The following is a 22,123-nucleotide window of genomic DNA, read 5'->3' as shown; positions in this document are numbered from 1 at the left end:
ATCTTTCAAAACAATATAAAAAAAAAAAAAAAAAAAAAAAAAATATAGAATAACATAAAAAATGAAATAAGAAATATTCTTGTTTCATTATTGTAAAAATTTTTTTTTAATTAGTTTTAATATATTATACAATTATTTATTTTGTCAAACATATTTTAAGCAAACATATATATATATATATATATATTAATTAATTTAAAATATTTTAACAATGACAACGGTAGAATATAAATATACATTTCTTTGGTCTACAGAAATAATAAATGAATTAAAAAACAGAAAGAAAAATGTATGTAAAAATAAAAGTTTTAAAAGTGATGTAAATGAGAAAGAAGAATTATCGACAAAGGGAAAAATAAAGTGTACTTGCGGGAAATACAAGTATATTAACTATATTTATAAGAATTGTTGTATTATTCAGAAGTATAGCTATCATAAAATATATACTCGTAAAATTAAAAGTGAAAATTCGAAAAGCTTAAGCAAATATATGTATTTAAAAAGTAGCAATAATGCAAATCAAAAAAAAATAATGGATAAGATTAAAAATACTAATGAAAATAAAAAAATAGATGAAACTAAAAAAAAAGAAATAAAAAGTAGTATAAGAATATGTTTTAATAATTTTGATAATAAATACAAAAGAGATTTAGTAATAACAAAAATATTGATATTAACTTTGTTTGATCCACCTTTATTAAAAATATCTTTAAAATTTTTTAATTTTTTAATGATATCTATTTTAAATCAAATATTCAAAGAATTACTTTTGTTATCAACATATAATTATTCTATGACAAATGATAATGAAAGAAATGAACAAAGAATAAATGATAAACTTATAAATGTTAATAGTAAAGATATGAATAAATTAAAAAACAAAAACACAGATAAAAAAAATATAGATAAATTAAATAATAAAAATAGAAGTATGCCTCTTTTATATATATATGATTTTATTAAAAATTTTAAGATAGATAAAGAGATTTATTTTTGTATGATATGCTTGAATAGCATATTATTTAGTAAAGAATTATTTTATAAAAATACGATTGACTACTTTTTCAAGGAAGTTTTACCAAAATCTATATTCTGTTATAATTATTTTAAAGGGATAGTAAGAAAATATTTAGAAGAAAAAAATGATAACCATTGTAGGTGTAACATCTATTATATATATTGTATTAAAATTCTATTGATTTATTATTATTTGACTATAAATAATATACTTGATAAAATGTATTTAAATTTATTATCACATTTTTTAAAATGCAAAAACCCTTTTTTTGAATCATTAATTTATTTAATATATTTAAATTATTATGGAATTCATAATTATTCTAAAGGAAATTATTTAAAAGATAATATTTTTTATAATTACATTCAGAATAACAAAAAAAATAGCATCTTTGATAAAAATAAAGAGAAAAAACATAAGTTATATATAAGTAATGGAGCAAATAAAACTACTTGCAATTATTTTTATGAAAAAGAATTTTCACAAGTTGAAAAAAATTACTATGATCATAAAAATATTTATAATATATTACTAATGTATGATTATAATATAAAAGACTTAGAATATTTATATATAGAAAAATTCCGTTCTAATATAATAGAAAATAAAATTATTAAATATTATATAAATATTGAATCAGTGTTATATCCAACCTTCGAATTAAAAACAAAAAAAAATGCAATTTTGTTAAAAAATGAATATAATTTTATTATTACAAGAAGACTTAACATAATAATTGAAACATTAATAACAAATATTTATAATAAAAAACCAACAATTTTAATAGGAAATCAAGGTTCTGGAAAAACATCATTAATAAATTTTATATATAAAAAAATATATGGAACAAAAAATGAAACGGAAAATATTATAAGTTTATATCTGGATGATATATCAGATTCTAAATCAATTTTAGGAATATGGGAAAGTAATGAAAAGTGTTTTGAATTTAAATATGGTATATTGACAAAAGCAATGAAGAATGGGAATTGGATAATTTTTGAAAATATTAATAATATTTCTAATAGTGTAATAGAAAAGCTACATGAATTAACGAGTAAAGGGTATATATATTTATCAGAAAAAGGAGAATACATTTATCCTCATAAAAATTTTAGATTATTTTCGACTGTAACTGTAAACATTGATTATATCAATATGAATAATTTAAATAATAAATACTGTGAAGTTGATAATATAAATAATGAAGAAATGAATGAATTTATATTAATGAATCATAGACCTCATAATTTAACTAGTTTATTCAACAAATGGCATAGTGTTTTTATTGGGAATTATAGTAAAAGTGAAATAAAAGAAATTTTATTTAAGACGTTAAATAAAATTAACGATAATTATAAAAATATACTTCTGGATTGCTATAATACCATTAAAACAGACTTGGAAAAATATCGAATATTAAGGAATATTAACCTACATGATTTAATGAAAATTACAAATAGAATAAATAAAAAGAAAATATTTATGTACGAAAATGAAAAAACAAAGATATTTCTATTTCAAACTTGTAAATCTATTTTAATTTCTCATATACCTAATATTAATCTAAGACACAATTTTTTAATTAAATTAATTAAGTTATTTAAATTAGATAAAGACAACGTTACAGAATATATAAAATCATATTCACTTAATACATTTATAAATGAATTTAATGAAACGTTAAAAAATAAATATCCAAAAATAAATGTTAATTTTGACAAAATTTATAATTATTCTTTTTTATTAACATCTGTTCATAAATCTATAATTTATGAAATAATTGAAGGTATATATAACAAGGAAAGCGTATTATTAATAGGTGATACAGGAGTTGGAAAAACAGCATTAATAGATTATATATCGAAAATTTTTGAAAAGAAATTACATGTTTTCGTTTTTAGTGAACAATCAGAATCTTCCGATTTAATTGGAAACTATTATCCTTTTAATATAAGTGCTAAAACAAATGAATTATTTGAAGAACTAAAAAGTTTAAATAGTAAATTGAGTTATATTTGTAAAAAAGAATTAAGTTTATTTTATTTAAAATTAAGAATAATATTAAGCGAAAAGAAATATATTACATTTTTGAATACATGCTACAATTATGTAAAATACGTTATAGAAAATATAAAAAAGAATGCAAAAATATTTGATATGAAAACTATAAAAAAATGTAAAGCTTTTTTATCAAATTGTAAAAATGTAATTAATTTTTGGTGCACTAATAACGGTAATTTAAATAAAAATTATGCTTTAAATTATAATTTCGAACAAATTCTCGTAAAAAATGGAAACATAGAAGAAAAAGAAGATACTAATAATATCCAAAATAATAGAAATAGGGAAATAAAAAAAAATATTAACGAAGATGATATGAATGAAGAAAAAAGTGATAAAAAGATGAATGAACTAATTTTTAAATTTCATGACGGTATTTTAATTGATTGTATAAGAAATGGTTATTGGCTTTTATTAGATGAAATAAATTTAGCTCAAACAGAAATATTGCAGAGATTACAAGGGTTACTAGATTCATCAAATAAATATTTTGATGTTATTGAAAAAGGAAATGAAAAAATAAAAATTCATGAAAATTTTCGATTATTTGCTTGTATGAATCCACCTATAATTCCAAATTTAAGAAAAATTAAAGAAAAAGATATACCAAATGACTTAAAAAATATTAATTCTGATGGTAACAATAAGGATATTAACAATAATTATATTAATTTGGATACAAATGTAGAAAATGATATTGATTTATATAATAGTACTATATCTGCTGGGAAAAAAGAATTACCATTTATTATTAGAAATAAATTTACTGAAATATTCGTTGATGAAATTTTAGAGTATGATGATGTTGAAATGATAGTAAAATATTTTTTAAAAGATGTAACATGTGATAATGTGTTAATAAAAAATATTACTAATTGTTATTTAGAAATTAAAAAAGAAAGTTTAAAAAATATGAATAACTCAGAAAATAAGCAAATATCTTTTTCTACAAGAAATTTAGTTAGAGCAATAAATTATGCTATATATGTTCATAAGAGAAAATTTAGGCCTTTACCTTTACAAACTGCTATTAATCATGGTTTTATTTGTAATTTTTTAAGTTGTTTGAATTATGATAATCAAAAAGTCATAGAAAATATTTTTAATAAATATTTTAAATATGCGCAACATGGAAATGCTGAAAAACGGGATAATACCATGAATATCGAAAAAAATGGAATTATAAATTATAGTATGCTTGAAAATTATTATCAATATAAAATTTATGATAAGAAAAAAGGAAGAGAAGAAAATGAACAATATATAAATAATTTTAACGAAATAAAGAATACTGATAATTTTAAGAATGATATAACTAAAAATAAAGAGAAAGAAAAATACGCATGTATAGAAAATAGTTGGATTTTATGTGGAAATGAGCAAATAAATTTAAAAAGTATATTATCCAATTTTATAATCACAAAAAGTGTAAAAGAAAATATAAAAAAATTAGCTTTATGCTTAAGTGGAATAAAAACACCAATTTTGTTAGAAGGAAATACATCTGTTGGAAAAACCTCATTAGTGAAATTTTTTGCAGATATAACAGGTCATAAATTTATAAGAATTAATAATCATATGAATACAGATATAAACGAGTATTATGGTCAATTTGTTAATGATAAAAATAGTGGCAATTTAATATTTGAAGAAGGTATATTTGTGAAAGCCGTTAAAAATGGATATTGGCTTGTTTTAGATGAATTAAATTTAGCTCCCTCAGAAGTTTTAGAATCATTAAATAGAATTTTAGATGATAATAAAGAATTATATATTCCTGAATTAAAATGTTATATTAAAGCCCATAAAGATTTCATGCTATTTGCTACTCAAAATCCTGCAAATAATAGTTATATTGGAAGAAAGGAACTATCTAAAGCATTTAGAAGTAGATTTATTGAATTTCATATTAGTGATTTTAAAATAGAAGAATTAGAAATAATTCTACACAGAAGATGTACGATTTCTCCAAAAATTTCAAAAAAAATGATAAATGTATATACTGAATTGAAAAATGTAAAATCCAATTATAATTATTTTAATGACAACTTAATGACATTAAGAGATTTAATTAAATGGGGAAATAGATATCCTAATAATAACTTAGAAGCAGCTCTACATGGATACTATATCATTGCAGAAAAATTGAGAAATGAAAAAGACAAAGAAACTGTTAAAAATATATTAAGTAAGAATTTTTTAAAAAAACAGGAAAAATTTGTAATTGACTATGAAAATGATGAAGATGTAAAAAGTTTGAAAAATTATTTTTTAGAAAAAATTTCTCTAATAAAGAATTTTAAAAAAATTAAAAAATGTAAATTAGAAAATAATTGTATTTATAATAATAACATTAAAGATTCTTTAGATAACAAAAAGGACACCAAGATATGCTCCTTAAATCTACATGATAATAACATTCATGATTATAGTTATGACGATATAAAAAGATTTCAATATTTACAAAATATGTATTTTGGTAAAAATACATGCAGAATTATTTGTTTATTGTTAAAATGCTTTAAATATAAGGAATCTCCATTATTAATAGGAGAAACAGGATGTGGAAAAACTACATGTTGTGAATTATTAAGCTTTGTTGAAAATTTAAAATTAAATATTTTAAATTGCAATGAAAGCACTGATGTTTATGACATAATAGGTAGTTTAAAATTAACAAAAAATAAGAAAGAAGATTATGATAAATTAAAAAAAAATTGTATTGAATTATACAATGAATTTTCTAAATATTATGAAGATAATTATATTTCGAATTATTTAAGTGGTATTATTTATGAGAAATTTTCTGACATTAAAAAAGAAGACTTTTTAATATTTAATCTTTATTTACAAAAAAAATATAATTTAAATGAAAATATTAAAAGAAAATTGACGAAAATGGAAAGATCAGTTAATAATCTAAAATCTGTTTTTACATGGTTTGATGGAATACTAGTATCTTCTTTAAAAAAAGGAAATATATTTTTGATGGATGAAATATCTCTGGTTGAATCGTCTGTTATTGAAAGACTAAATTCAGTCTTAGAATATGAAAGAACATTATTACTAACAGAAAAAGGAGGAAAAAATATTAAAAATATAAAAGCACATAAAAATTTCTATTTTATAGGTACTATGAATCCATGTGGTGATTTTGGAAAAAAAGAATTATCTCATGCATTAAGGAATAGATTTACGGAAATTTTTGTTAGTAATTTTTCATTTGATTCTAATGATTTTTATTTTTTAATAATGAAACAAATAACTTTCACAAAAGAAAAAAATATTAAATGTGAAATCACCAAGTATATTTGTCAAATATTTCAACAAGTATCAAGTAACAAATCTTTATCGTCTGTAACTCTTTCTATAAGAGATTCTATTAAGTGGGTTACTTTTATGAATACATATGTGAATAATAGAAAAAAAATTTATAAAGAAAAAAATCATGCGTTAAAAATACCAATAAATATATTAAAAAGTTATTGTATACGTAGTTTTTATCACAGTGGATGCCTAATATTGATTGATGGGAATGAAGATGTAAAAATAAAAGAAATTTTAAAAAGCATATTAATAAAAGTTATAGAAAATTTATGTTTATCTATTAAATATAATATGAAAGAAAAGGAAACAATAATGAACTTTTACCATGAATCTTATAATTTTATATTTAAAAAAAAATATCTAAAAATGAATGACCTTCATATCAAATTTAAAAAAAATTTCGATTGTGATTTAAATAAATTTTCTAAGAATTCTCATTTTGTATTTAATACACCAAATATTAAACAAAATTTATTTAAAATTGTTCGAGCAATGCAGTTAGATAATTCTATTTTAATTGAAGGATCACCAGGTGTTGGAAAAACATGCATTGTAAATATATTAGCAAAATTAACCAATAATAAATTAATTCGAATCAACTTATCTGAATGCACAGATATCTATGATTTTATAGGATCCTACTTTCCTATCAAAGATATAAAAAATGAATCAAATAAAAAAAAAAGGAAAAATAACAAAGAAATACTGGAAAATAAAGAAGAAAATAAGGATGAAAATAATACTAATGAAATGAAAAAAAAATTTCAGTATTGCTGGAAAGATGGAAAACTAATTGAATGCATGAAGAAAGGCTATTGGATACTAATAGATGAAATAAATTTAGCTAACCAACAAACATTAGAAGGTATTAATTCTATTTTAGACCACAGAAAAGAAATATTTATACCTGAAACTAATGAAATTGTTAAGAGTCATGAAAATTTTCGATTATTTTGTTGCCAAAACCCATATAAAGAAGGAGGTGGAAGAAAAGGATTACCAAGATCATTTTTAAATAGATTTTCGAAAATATATTTTGAAGAATTAAATGAAGAGGATTATCTTTGCATTGTTGAAAAATTATATGGTAATTTTCTTTCTTTAGATATAATAAAAAAAATTATAAAATTAATCTTTATAATAAAAAAAATTAACATATTATTAAGTGATAGTGAGTGTTGGATATGGAATTTAAGGGATATTTTAAGAATATGCAAATTCATTAAGAATAAAGTGGCGTTAAATAATTTTTTTACAATATGTGATATGCTAATATGTAATAGATTAACCAATAGTGAAGATAAAAACATTGTAAGGGTTATCATAATAAATATATATTGCAATAATGAAGATTTTATTAATAATATATCAGAAGTTTCAACTAAAGATAATTTAGTTAACCTTATTAATAGTAGTAAAAATAGTTCTTTATATTATAATTTTATTAATTCTTTTAATTATGATGAAAAATATTTTTCATATGAAAATTTACTTATAAAAAAATATCAAAAGAACAAAAATGTTTCGAATGATATTTCTTCCATTTTATCAAAAGATGAAAAAATTTTTTATGGATGTTTATCAGCTATTAAACTAAATATTCCTATTTTATTATGTGGTAAAAATAATTCAGGAAAGTCTTCTTTTGTACGCACATTGTCATCTATGTTCAAAAAAAAACTTTTTGAATTTTCATTAACTAATGATATTGATACATTTGATTTATTTGGTTGTTATGAACAAAATAGTAAGAGCAATGCAATTATTAAATTTGAAAAACAAATAAATAAATTAAATAAGCTAGTTTTAAAAATTATTTTTAAAAAAAAAAATTTAATGATTTTTTATTCCAATTATTTCGGTAGAAAAGTAAGTAATCCTTTATTTTCAAAAAATCATAAAAAAAAAAAACTCAATAAAATAAATACAAGTAGACAAGTTATGCATATCAAAATAAATATAATGAAAAGGTTAAATTCTTTATCAAATAATTATGTAAAGAGTTTAAAAAATAATAAGAAAAATAATTTAAAAAAAATTCAAAATAGTTATACAGAATTTATAAATAGTTGTAACAAATGTGAGCACAGTGAGAGAATAAATAATATTCTGTCAAGAATAAATTATATGTGCAATATTATAAATACAAATCAAATTAATGAGAATGTTTATATTTATAATGAAGGTAACTTTATTAAAGCTATTAAAAATGGATACTGGATATTGTTAAAACACTTACATTATTCTACTCCATCTTTGCTAGATAGATTAAATAGCCTTTTTGAAGAAAACGGATACATACTACTTCATGAGTTTGGAAAAAAGAAAAAAATTAAACCTCACAAAAATTTTCAAATTTTTTTAACATTAAATTCAGAAGAACATTATAAAATTAGTAAGGCATTACGAAATCGCTGTTTTGAAATATATTTTGGAATAAAAAACGAATATACCAATAATGCACTAAATATTGATAATCATTTATGCAACAACCCTTTTTATGGAAATATGTGTGAAACATTATATAATGATAAATGTAATATGTATGAGAATAGTTATGATGAAGTTTCATATAGTAATTTAATAAACTATTCAAATAATAATTGTATGAATTTACATTATAAAAATAACAAAGATAATAGTAGATTAATTAATTCAGTTGATGATTCCAATTTTTATAGTAATTTCCTTTTTCATTTAATGAACTTATGTTATAATTTTCAAAATAATCAATATAATAAAGAAAAATCAATTAATAACAAAAAATCGAAGGAAGATTATTTAAAGTTAATAAAAGAAAATAATTTGTTTTTCTATATAATAAGCAGTTTTTTAAAAAATATTAAAAAAGCAAAAAATGATAAAATTACAAGTGAATTAATTTATTTTTTTTTTAATAATGATATAAAAATTAATTTCATAAAAATACTAGATTATATAAATTATTGTTATAATTCATTTAATGCTAATGGGACCAAATGTAATAAAGATGTAGTATGTTTTTGCATAATAATATCTTTGATATCTTTTATTATAGAATATATACTTGATGAAGAAACGATAAAGGAAAAAAAGAAGAATTTAAACAAGATAAATGATAATAATATGTTTAGAAATAATTTAAATATATTATTAAATTACAAATTAGAAAATAATTTATATTACATAGATATATTTATTAATTTAATTTGTACCAATTTTTTGCTACTAAAAAATAATAATGAAATAAATTTAAAAAAATGGAAATCCATTTTTTTAAGATCATTTGGAAGTTTTTATTGCGGAATATTTTCAAAGATTAGTGAAAAAGTTCAAATATTTTTTTATCCTTTTTTTAATTTCTTGAATAATGTTTTAGTTAGAATAATATATAATTTAAAAAGGAAGCTTGAAAATTTTATAAAAAATAGAAGTATAAATAATTTATTAATACGTAATATAAACAGGGGAAAATTAGTTCATAAAATATCTTCCAAATATTTCATTTATTTTTATTTTCATATATTTATAAATTATATTTATAATTATAACAAAATATATGAAAAAGAAACCTTTTTTAATAAAAATCAAAACCAAAATTTATGTATACTGAAAGAAGTGACATTAATTAATTCATTCTATAAATTGAAGTTAAATAAAATATTCTGTTATTTAGTATATTGCTTTATGGAAAATTTTTCTATTTACGATATTTTTTATAGATACTATTATTTACTTAACATAAAGAATAAAATTGTTATAAAAAGAAAAACATTAAGAAGAGATTATTATGATAAAAACGTAGAAAGATATCTTAATTTTATTACTAATATTATTTTTAAGAAATTGGTAAACTTTAATATAGTAAACAACTATATATATAACATAATATATAAAGAAAGAACAAATAATAATGAGTATATAATAAAAAACAAAAAAAATAATAAAAATGAGGATAATAATATAAAGTGGAGTAAATTAAGAAATTTTATAAAACCATTACTTATTGCCAAAAATTTTCTCTTAAATAATTTTAGTTTAGGACTATCAAAAGTTTTATATTTCTTTGAAGCATTTTTGAAATATAACTTTAGTTATAACTTTTTTATGAAGAATAGAAGTAACAAGAGAAAAAAATGCTTAATTTTTTATAATATGAACAAATTTTTGATTCATGTAGAAAATTTTATTTTCAACTTGATAGATAAATTCAGTAATGTAATTAATAAGGATATATTCAATTATTATGTTTTCATTTATATATTTGCTTTTGAAATGATATGTAATAAAAATTATTCAAAAATCTATAACCAAATTATTTTCCTAAAAGATACTTTAAAATTTCTTTTTGAAAGTAACAGTTTTAATAAAAATAACGTTAAATTAATGAAATTCTTGAATAATTCAAAATTATTAATTGAAAACAATTTCAATTCTCCAAATATTTACAGTATCATTGATTTCAGAGAAAAGAATAACTTTCATAATAATTCTAATTCTAATGAACATAATAACAAATTATTCATGCATTGTAATAAAAAGAGTAGCTTGAATTATTTAAATATACATTTTAATGATAAGTGGATTAAGAATATCTTTGAAATTATAAACAATATATATATTAGTTATTTTATATATATTAAAAATAGAAATAATTGCATATCTATCCTATTAAATCTTCCTACATATGGAGATAATTCTAGAACTATTAGTGATTCGAATAAAAATGAAGACAAAAATGTTAACACATACACAGAAAATTTTCTTATTCAGACAAAATCCTTTTCTCATTCTTTGAAATTTTTACAAAATGAAAATGAAAATTATAAAATTAAAGATATAGAAAGTTTAATTTTAAAAAATTTAATAGATAAAAAGGAAATATTAAAAATGAACTTGAATTCATTTGAGTTAAATTTTTCATTAATAGATGATATTAATAATATTTCTAAAAGATACGTGAGAAGTGATAACACTATATATAAAAGCCATGAGTTGTTGTTTTATTATGAATTTATTATTTTCAACATAAACTTAAAGTATTTATATAATTCATTTATATATTTACTTAATATATATATGCATTTAAAATATATGAACAACGAAAATAGTAAGCATAATATAAGAAACAACATAAAGATTGATTTAACTATTGAAGAAATAGATAAGATAAATAATAACAGTATTTATGTGAATGTGAAAAATATTTTAAGTAAAATATACACTTATTTAGAAAATATAGATAATACAATTTTTATATTTGAAGAAAAAGTTGAAATTTTAAGTTTATTAAAAGAAAAATATGGAAGTATTGAATATGCTGAAAAAAGCTTAAAAGATGAAAAAAATGTAAATGATTTCAGTACAAATGTAATATTTATTATTATTGAAGAAATTTTATATATAGTTTACTCATTTTTAATGAATGTTTATTTGTTAAGAGATGAACGTTATAATTATGCTAAACAAAACATTAACAAAGTGAATGAAAAAAACTACCCTATAAATGATAGAAAAGCAGGTGAATTATCTTACAATGTTAATGATAAAATACCAGAAAAATGTATTACAGAATTCACTTACAAGAAAAATGAAATGACTTCTTCAAATAAAATAAATAGGAACAATAGTCAAAATGTTATAGAAAAGGTAAATAAACAAATTGAAAACATAGTCATTACATATGAAGAATACACAATATTTAAAAATATTTATATAAATGAAAATTACAAAGATGTTACTACACATAAATTTTATTCTTATTTAAATTCATCTCTATTTAATAAAACAGTGATATTTGATTCTGTTATAAATATTTACAAAGAAATGAAAAAAAATAAAGTGACATTATTTTATTTAAATAGTAGCAATTTTATTTTTAAAAATTTAAAAAAAAATTATTATGATTATGTAACAAAATTTCTATTTAATGACATTAACCAAATATCAGACTCCAATTCGATACATATAACTGACAAAAATTATATAAATTCAGCCAACAAAAATTCTTTATGTTATTTTTTTATTTTCTATATATTTACTATATTTTTTAATATAATGAATAATTTTGAGAATCAAAGTATTGATAAGAATAAGTATTTCTGTCATTTTCATGAGATATACAATATTATAATTTATAAAAAAGAAGTATCTGTTGAAATAATCTTGTATTTATTAGAATTATATAAATATTTTTTTAAATTGAAAGAAGAAATTAAATTTAGTCAGAAAATTCAAAAGTATATTTTTGTTTTATTATTTCTTCTTTTTAAAGCAGTAAAGAAGAATTTTGAAAAATGGAATAAAAAATATATTTTAAAAACTGATAATATGAGAAATAGTACGGAAGATATTAATTGTGGAGGATTACAATTTATTATTAGTAATGGTATATTAATTCAAGAAAATGATAATAGATTGAATAAAAAAAATAACCAAAATATTATTAATAGTGAAATGAATACAACAAATTTATCAAAAAATTTAGATAATGAAGCAAACTTTAATATATATAAATGTATGAATAAAAGTTCAGTAAGTAATTATAATAATCGCACGGGAATCAATAAAAATAAATTAAAATATGATTTTGATTATAAATACAGTAGCATATATAATTATATAAAGAAAAATAATAAAATAACTATAAAAGAATTTGATGAAATTTTAGAAATATTATTTTCTGAAAATAAAGTTATTATAGATTTAACAAACAAATATGATGATGAAGATTTTCTATATATTTTGGGATCACTTTATATATCTCACTACTTTTTAAGTGTAATTTGCAAAGAGATAAGAAAAGAAGTTAAAGAAATATTTAAAAAAATAGAATTGAAAAATTATCTTAAAAGTGTAGTTAACTCAATCAAAGAAGAAATACATATGAGCATTCAACATAATTTGTATATTGAAAAAATTGATTTGTTTGAAGAATTATCTTATAGTAATTTTTTTAAGATAAAAAAAAAAGAATTTTTTAGTGAAAAAATAAAAGATGTAAAAATGGATTTACCTTTATTACCAAAAATATTGAAAAACATAAATAAAGAAAAAAGTAAAAAAATTTTAAATATAATGAAATCAGATAAGTATAATTGTAATTACTTTATTACCCAATATATATGTAAAAATAATTCACAAAATGCCCAAGATTTGTACATCAAATTAAAAAAAGATTTTAAGAATTTCATGAAAAATGTCTTATCATATTATAATATTGAAAAAATATTATCTTCTTTGAATGATTGTAATGATTTTATTAGTTTTTCATTAATTTATTCATGTTTAAATTTTGTCTATCATGTTAATGAAAATTATAATATAATTTTAAAATTCACACATGCCATCACTTATTCTTTATGCATATTCATACATTCCTTGCATAATATAAATTTTTCTATACTACAAAAAAAAGAAAAAAATTATCCATTCAGTATTAATAAATTAGATGAAAAAAAGTTACAAAGAGATAAATATAATTTATATTCATATATAAAATTTCCCCTTAATTTTAACAAAATAATAAATTTAAAAAAAGAACAGTATGAACAAATAAGTGACTTGGAGTATTTTGATTTCATCATAAAATTAATTCAAAAACCTAAGAGTATTTTTAAAGAATTCGATTTCTCAAATTTATTAAACTGTTTGAAAATATTATGTAAGAAAATTGTAATATATAATGAACAAGATTCTATATCAAATATGAACGAATTATTTAAAATTGAACAGTTTAAAAATACTGCAATAAAAGAAAAATATGAAAATATGGAAAATGATTATATAGAAAAAAATATTGAAAAAGAAATTAATGATGTTTTTTATTCACAAAATTATTTTTTAAATACAGAAAATATTGATAATAACATAAATTATTGTACTAATGAAAAAAATGAAGTAGTTAATGATGATATTGAGCTATCTAACACGGAAGAGAAAAATGAGAATTTTGACGTTAATAGTGATTCAATTAAAAATAATGATTGTTCTTCTGACAAATTAATAGAAGACAAGGAAAAATTAAATGAAAACTTATTTAATAAAATTATATGTAAGATTGTAAAAATATTCAAAAGAAAAGAAATTTCTAAGACTAATTCAAAAAATGAAATTGATAAAATAAAAAAAAATATAAATCATACTTTAGATATGTTAATTAAATTAAATAATATGTCTTCATCTGAAGAAAATAATTCAACATTCTTGTTAAATAAAAAAAATGAAGAAAAGAGATTATTAATTTTTACATTAAACATAATAGATAATTTTGGAAATATTATAAATTATAAAGATGATAAATTTTTAGATTTTAAAATGAAAATATTCAATTTTTTGTTAAATAATAAAAAAAATCATGCTTATATAAATAAATATATCAATTTGTTAGAGTTTAATTATATGGAATTTGTTTTTAGTGCATTAAATGATTTATGTATTTTTCTTAATAATTTAAAAAACGAATTTATTATAATATATAATGATAGTAACAATTTAAATGTATTAACTATTTTAAATGTGATTGATAATATTTTAGGCATTCCTTTAAATGATGTTAAGAATCAAATAGAAAAAATAATTTTAAAATTAGAGCATTTAGTGAATTTAATTAATTCCCTTAAAAAGGATAATTTCGCTAATTTTGATGAAGTCACAATGAATAACTTAAATAGGCTCATTAAGAATAATATATTAGAAGAATTACTGATTTACACAATTTACTTTAGGTTATACAAATTAGAAGAAATAAAAAATATTCGTAAAAACTTAAATCGTAAAATATTAAAAAAAAAGACTTTAAATTTATTCGCATATTTATTTTATTTATGCTATGATGATACATACGCTGAAAGAAAATTGGAAAATACTGATTGCAATAATAATGATACTATAAATGACAGTACAAAAATTAAGATAATTAAAACATTTGAATCTCTCATAATATTTTTAAGAGATTCCATGATTGGAGAATTTCCTGTACGCTTAAATCTAATTTTTTTTATTGGAAATATATTTAAAAATTCGAAAAATATAAATGAAAAAATTATGAGTAATGTATTTTTAAATGTATATAATTACATGCATGTATATTTACCTTTAATAAAAAAAAAAATAAAAATTTCTAAAAATTATTTTGATCTACAGTTAAAAAAATCCTTACAAAAAATTAACTTTGATTTAATAGACTTAGAAGCATACAAAGCATCTATAATTAAATTTAAAAAAAAAATTATTTATTTTACTAAACTATACTTTCAACAAATTAGTATAACAGTAGATAAATTTATTATGGAAAATAAGCATTCTGTGTTTACATCTGAAATAAAAGAAAATATCAAAAAAAATAATTTAGTTGAAAATTTCTCAAAAAATAAAAATATAAATAGTGTCTCAAGTAAAATTTCTAGTAATTCGTCACACGATGAAAATATAACAGATTCATCATTAAATAAAAAATTGTCTAATTATGAAATAGTAAAAGAGAATTCATTAGAAAATGATTCAACAGTTAATATAGATGTTTTTAATAACAGCCAAATATTAAATTACGAAACAGAAAAAACGAAAGAAACTTTTGAGGAGGAGCATTTCATTTATAATGAGCTTAACGAACTAAAAAACTCCTTTTTAAATTTAAGAAATAAAATGAAAAAATTAAACCTAAGGGAATTTTTAAATAATCTCAATAATTATTATAGCTTTGAAGAATTATCAAATAATTATATGTGTGAAATAAAAAATATTTTAAAAGATCAATGCATTAATGCAACTATTAATCAAAAAAAAAGATGGATTTATATACTTAAACATTTTTTTACGAAAAAACTAAATATATCAATATTATATGATTTAAATAACTTTACTTTTTTTTCAAATTTATTTAAAGATTGTATAAATTTCGATAACGCTACGAATAATAATTTTTTATTAGAGTATTTTTCATCTGAAGAAATTATATCGGAATTAAAGAATTGCTTATCATACATGATAAAACACAATCCTCATATAATTGAAGAAACAAAAAGAGCTAAAATAAATGAGTTAAAAGAAAATTTAATACACTTTGAATATGATATAAAGAAAAATATAAAAAATAAAAAGTTATATAGCTTACATTTTTTAGATAAAATCAATTATATTTTAAAAAATAATGAATATAAAAATTATAAAATACTATATTTAACTATCTATATAAAATCTGTCAATATTCATGAAGATGTTAGAAATGATGAAATTATGAGCTATTTATTTAATTCTATTAATTTTGAATATTTTAATTTAAGAAAGGAAATTAACAATTTTTATCATCATTTTGTATTCTATTATTTAATGGTAGAAACATTGATACTTGAAAAAAAATATAAATTAAATTTTTTGCTAGTAGATATAAATGCATTTGAAAAATTTTTGTTAAAATGTAATTTACTTAAAAGTGCCTTAATACAAAATTTAAGCATTTTTTATGAACAATTATTCGAAAATGATTTTTTCAGAAGTATTCTATTTTGTATTTATAAAATTATATATATTATATATAACTCAAACGAATTCATAATGTTTAGATATCTTAAAAATATAAATAATATTGATTGTTTAAAAGAGTTTTTTAAAAATATTTCTAATTTTAAACTTAAAATGAATGAAAAGTTTTTGAAATATATTAATGAAAATATTGAATACTTAGATATTAATAAGAATAAAATATTCTTTTTAAATATTGCCCCATATTTTAAAAACAAGATTTATTCACATTTAATTAAATTTATTGAATTATTTAGAGAAATTAATAGAAATAATCATGATGAATATAATAAAATGTGTACCAATTTAAATGAAAGTATTGAAGATAATAATAGCAAGGAAAAAATAAATAGAATATCTAATATAGAATGTGTAAATAATGAAATTTTTAGTTTGATAAATAATATTATTAATAAAGAATCAATAGTATATAAAAAAGAATATCCAAATTTTCAAGAATCAAAAAATATTAATGAAATTTATTCAATGAAAAATATCATAAAATTATATTTAAACACATTTTCTTCTATTTCTCTAAAAGAAAAAAATAAGAATATAGAAATTTTTTTCTATTTAAGTAAAAATTTATTTTATTTTATAAAGTGCATATTTTTGTATTTTTTAGATATATTCATTGGTTTTTCAAATATATCATTGTACTTTTTAAAAGTGTTAAAACTTCTCTATACTAAAGGACTTTGTAGAGAATCAAAAAATGAAAATGAAGAAATAAAAAACGAAAAAGAAAATGAAGTATTTCATAAAATTGATTTCTTAAAAGGTATTGGTTTGGGTGAAGGGAAAGGAATAAGAAACATTTCTGATGAAGTTGATAATGAAGATTTAGATAATATTTATAATGAAAATGAGAATGATTTTAGTCAAGATGAAAATGATTTTAATGAAGAAGCTATTGAATCTACATATAATTTTAAAAATTTTTGTGAAAAAGAATTAAATGATATTAATGATGCAAATAATAGCAATAAAAATAAAATGGAAAATGAGCAAGATAATTTAAATATGGAAAATAACAATAATAATATAGGAGGAAAGAATAAAGATAAAACTAATGAAAAAGAAGAAATAAATGAAAAAGATTATGATGATGCAAATGAAAACACAAACGAAGAAAATATTGATGATGTTTTCGAAAAAAATAATAAAAGTTTTAATAAAAGTGAATCAAATACTTTAACAGAAAATTTAAAATATAATGACATACATAATGACAATAAAGAAGTAGAAGAAGGAAATAAAGGCGAACATGAAGGAGAAGGAGAAGAAAAAGAAAATGAAAAAGAAGAAGAAAAAGAAAATATTGATTTTAATAAAGAAAGTCAAGAACAAAAAGATAAATTTGAAAATGAACAAGAAAAGAGCGAAACCGAATTAAATGAAGAACACAAAAAAACTAATGAGGATGAAAATGATTTCAATAAACAAAAAGAAGAAAAAGAAGTTAAAATTAATAAAGGTAGTGAGTTAAATATAGATGATAATGAAAATGTTAATGAAAATAATAATTCTGATTTATTGAATGTTGAAGAAAACAACAAAGAATCTGAATATTTTGATAACCACATGAATCATATGGATAATAATTACAATGAAGGAAACGAAAATAATTATAATGATTTTGATTTTAATTTTGATTCAAATTTTGAAATAGAGTCTAGCGATTTTTCTAAATGTAGTGAAAAATCATTTTCAAGCAAAGAATATTTAGATGAAGATAAAAAAGAAGAGAAAAAGAATGATTTAAAAAAAGAAGAGACAGATAATAATAAATTTGATGAAAGAGATAGTGAAAACAATTTTCAGAATGCTGTAAGTGATGAAGATCATTCTAATTTTAATGAAAGAATAGATAGTTCGGATGATATTCTTGAAGAAAATGAAAAAGATGATGATTATAGCAGTTCAAGAGAAAATAAAATTGATAAAAATAGCAAAGGTTTTGAAAATGATAAAAAAGGAGAGATTGATAATAAGGAAACGGAAAATGAGAAGAAAAAAGATGATGAAAATTCAGGTAATGCAGAATGTATCGAAGAAAAAAATGAACTAAATAAAATTGATCAAGATAAGGATGAAAATGGACAAACTGTTGAGATGAAAAATGAAGAAATATGTGAACAGAAAGATGAAATTGAAGGTAAAGATACTAGTGAAGTAAAAAGTGAAGATCATATTGAAGAAAATAGAGAAATAGAAAATGAAAATGAGGAATTATGTGAAGGATCAGATGAAACCAATGATATAAAAAGTGAGAATAAAAATGAAGCTGAAAGAAACATTGAAATACAAAATGAAAATGAATATAAAAAAGAGGTTGAAGAAATTAATGAAATTAAAAAAGAAAATAATTTGTCAAAAACAGATGATATAAATAAAAATGAAAAAATAAAAGAAAATAGCATATATGATTATGCAAATGAAAAAGTATTTGAGGAAAATAAGGAAACAGAAGAAAACGTAACTGAAAATATAACAGAAAAATATTATGATGCAGAAGAATATGAAATTGATAACCAAAAAAATAGGTCTAATGAAATAGAGAAGAATGAAAACAATAATTTAATAAATGAATATAGCAAAATAAAACAAAATGAGAACACCATGTCATATTCTGAAGATAATATGTTTAACAACACACTACAGAGAGACACAGGAAAAGAAGATAACCAAAAAGAAAATGATGCTTCAAGCACAAATTATTTTTCATTTAAAATTGATAAATGCAACATATACACTGAAAATTTTGTTGATATAACGAATTTCATAGATAAATTAAATGAAAGTATTCATAATTTAAATGAAAACTCAAAAAAAAATGAAAAAGAATCAGTTGAAAATGATAAAATAAAGGAAGAAAAAAAATTAAATAAAGATTACAATATTTCTGAAAAAGATGAAAATTTCATTGAAGAAGAAAATATATATGAAAGTATTATAGATAAGAGTTCTACTAGTAATAATAATAATTTAAACCAGAACTTTAATGGAATGAGTGAAAATGATTCTGTAGATAAAGAACAAGAAAATAATGAAAAAAAAGAATACGACAAAAAACAAAAAGACTTATGTGAGGCAAACAAGTTTAATAAAAACCTAAATGAATTAAATATTAATAATATAGAATATGAATTAGAAGAGAAAATAAAAGAAAAAGAAGAAACAAGAAAAAATGGTCATGATGATAGTGATGAAGTAAATAGTTTTACGTCATCACCAGAAAGTAATTCATTAGATAATGTGAAAGCAATAAACTATACAAAAGAAAATGATGAAATAATCTCTGAAGAAAGTAATGAAAAAGACGAATTAATTGATTCTTTATTAAAAGAGTACGCAGATAAAGAAAGAAATAGAAAAGAAGAAATAGGAAACGAAGCAATTAAGAATGATGAATATTATAAAGTTCATGAAAATATAAATTTTTTTGAAAAAGATTATATATTAGAAAATAATTATGAAGAATTTCAGAAAGAAATAAAAAATGAAAAATTACATTATGATAATTTTAACTTGGAATATGAAAAAATATATGACCAAATTAATAACGAAACAGAGATAATGTCTAGTCAACTATGTGAGCAATTAAAAATAATATTAGAACCAACTGTTAGAAATAAGTATGAAGGAGATTATAAATCAGGAAAAAAATTAAACATAAAAAAATTAGTAAATTATTTTGCAAGTGATTTTAGAAACAATAAAATATGGAAAAGAAAAACAAAATTGAATAAAAGAGATTATAATATATTAATTGCAATAGATAATACAAAAAGTATGAAAATAAATAATATACAAAAAATGACGTTAAATGCTATATTTCTGGTTGCTAAAGCTTTTGAAAAATTAAATGTTGGAAAAATTGGTATATGTTCATTTGGAGAAAATGAAACAATTAGTTCAAATAATGTTGTTTGCTCAATGACAAATAGTTTGAATAAACAAGATTTTTTAAAAATTTTAAATCATTTTCAATTTAATCATGATACTCAAAATTCCTTTGATAACGCCATGTTAAATGCATTAAAAATTTGTAATTATATTTTTAAAAATTCTCATACACAAAACAATTCGAAAAACCAAATTAACCATTTAATGCTTATAATTAGTGATGGCAGATTTAATAAAAATTCAGTTAAAGCAGAAATTTTTAAATGTATTCAAAATAATTTCATTCCAGTTTTGATGATAATTGATACACAGCTAGAAAATAATAAATCGCAATCAATATTTAATTTAAAACAGACTTTTTATAAGAATAATAAATTAGAAATTGTCCCTTATCTTAATGATTTTCCATTTCCATATTTTGTTGTTGTTAATGATATAAATGATATACCATCATTAACTTGTGATATCATAAGGCAATGGTTTCAAATACTCAATAACAAGTAAATTCAAAATATTAATCAAAATATAACTAAACATGCTATAATAGAAAATGCAAATAATGTAAAATTCAATAAAAATATATATAAATAATGTAATATAATAAAAAAAAAAAAAAAAAAAATTAAATTATATATTAGATATATATATGCTTTTATAAAATGAAACTAATTATATATATTATAAAAACATCTAAGCAATCTTATCATTTCAATAAAAAATTTCCATTTTTTTAATATGTTTTTAATTATATGTAATATTTTTTTTTAAAAAGTAAGCAATACATAATCTTTAAATGAAAAAATATATTTTTTAAAATACAATTTGTATATTTTGTAATAATTATTTTCTTTGTTCTTACAATTTTTTTTTTTATATTGTTTTATTTTGAAAATTTTAAAGGCTATAATTTAATAATTATATGCTTTTAAATTTTTTTTTTTTCAAATTATAAATTAAATTAAAATATTCGTTTTTAATATAATTTTTAAATTTTATAACTAATTAAAACGTCATTAGCTTAAATGTTTATTTTGGCTATTTTCTTTTTGTTTTTGGCTTAAATCATCTAAAATTTGAACTTAGTAAATACTATTTGAAAAGAAATATTCATATTTTTAACTAAAAATAATAAAGATAATATATATTTATACAAATATTTATTTTCATATTCATATTTTTCTTAAATTTAAAAGTACACCTGATGTACAAGCTTTTAAGCAAAAAATAAAAAAAAAAAAAAAAATATATATATATATATATATAAATAATATTTACACATTATAATTATGGAATTATAGCGAACTT

The 22,123-nt window shown here is 18.9% G+C and overlaps 1 protein-coding gene across 1 annotated transcript; it reads left to right on the top strand.

Annotated features, from left to right (window-relative positions):
- Window positions 1–211: 211 nt before the first annotated feature.
- Window positions 212–21,322, top strand: PGAL8A_00306000 (dynein-related AAA-type ATPase, putative; the record flags this gene model as incomplete). Its single annotated transcript, XM_028672066.1, has 1 exon — window positions 212–21,322. The coding sequence occupies one exon, from the start codon at window positions 212–214 to the stop codon at window positions 21,320–21,322; it is 21,111 nt and encodes a 7,036-aa protein (XP_028528656.1).
- Window positions 21,323–22,123: the final 801 nt, after the last annotated feature.

This window comes from Plasmodium gallinaceum, assembly GCF_900005855.1.
Source record: "Plasmodium gallinaceum strain 8A genome assembly, contig: PGAL8A_v1_87, whole genome shotgun sequence".
Lineage (NCBI taxonomy): Eukaryota > Apicomplexa > Aconoidasida > Haemosporida > Plasmodiidae > Plasmodium > Plasmodium gallinaceum.
The sequence above is the reverse complement of the archived record's forward strand: the minus strand, read 5'-3'. Positions and strand labels throughout refer to the sequence as shown.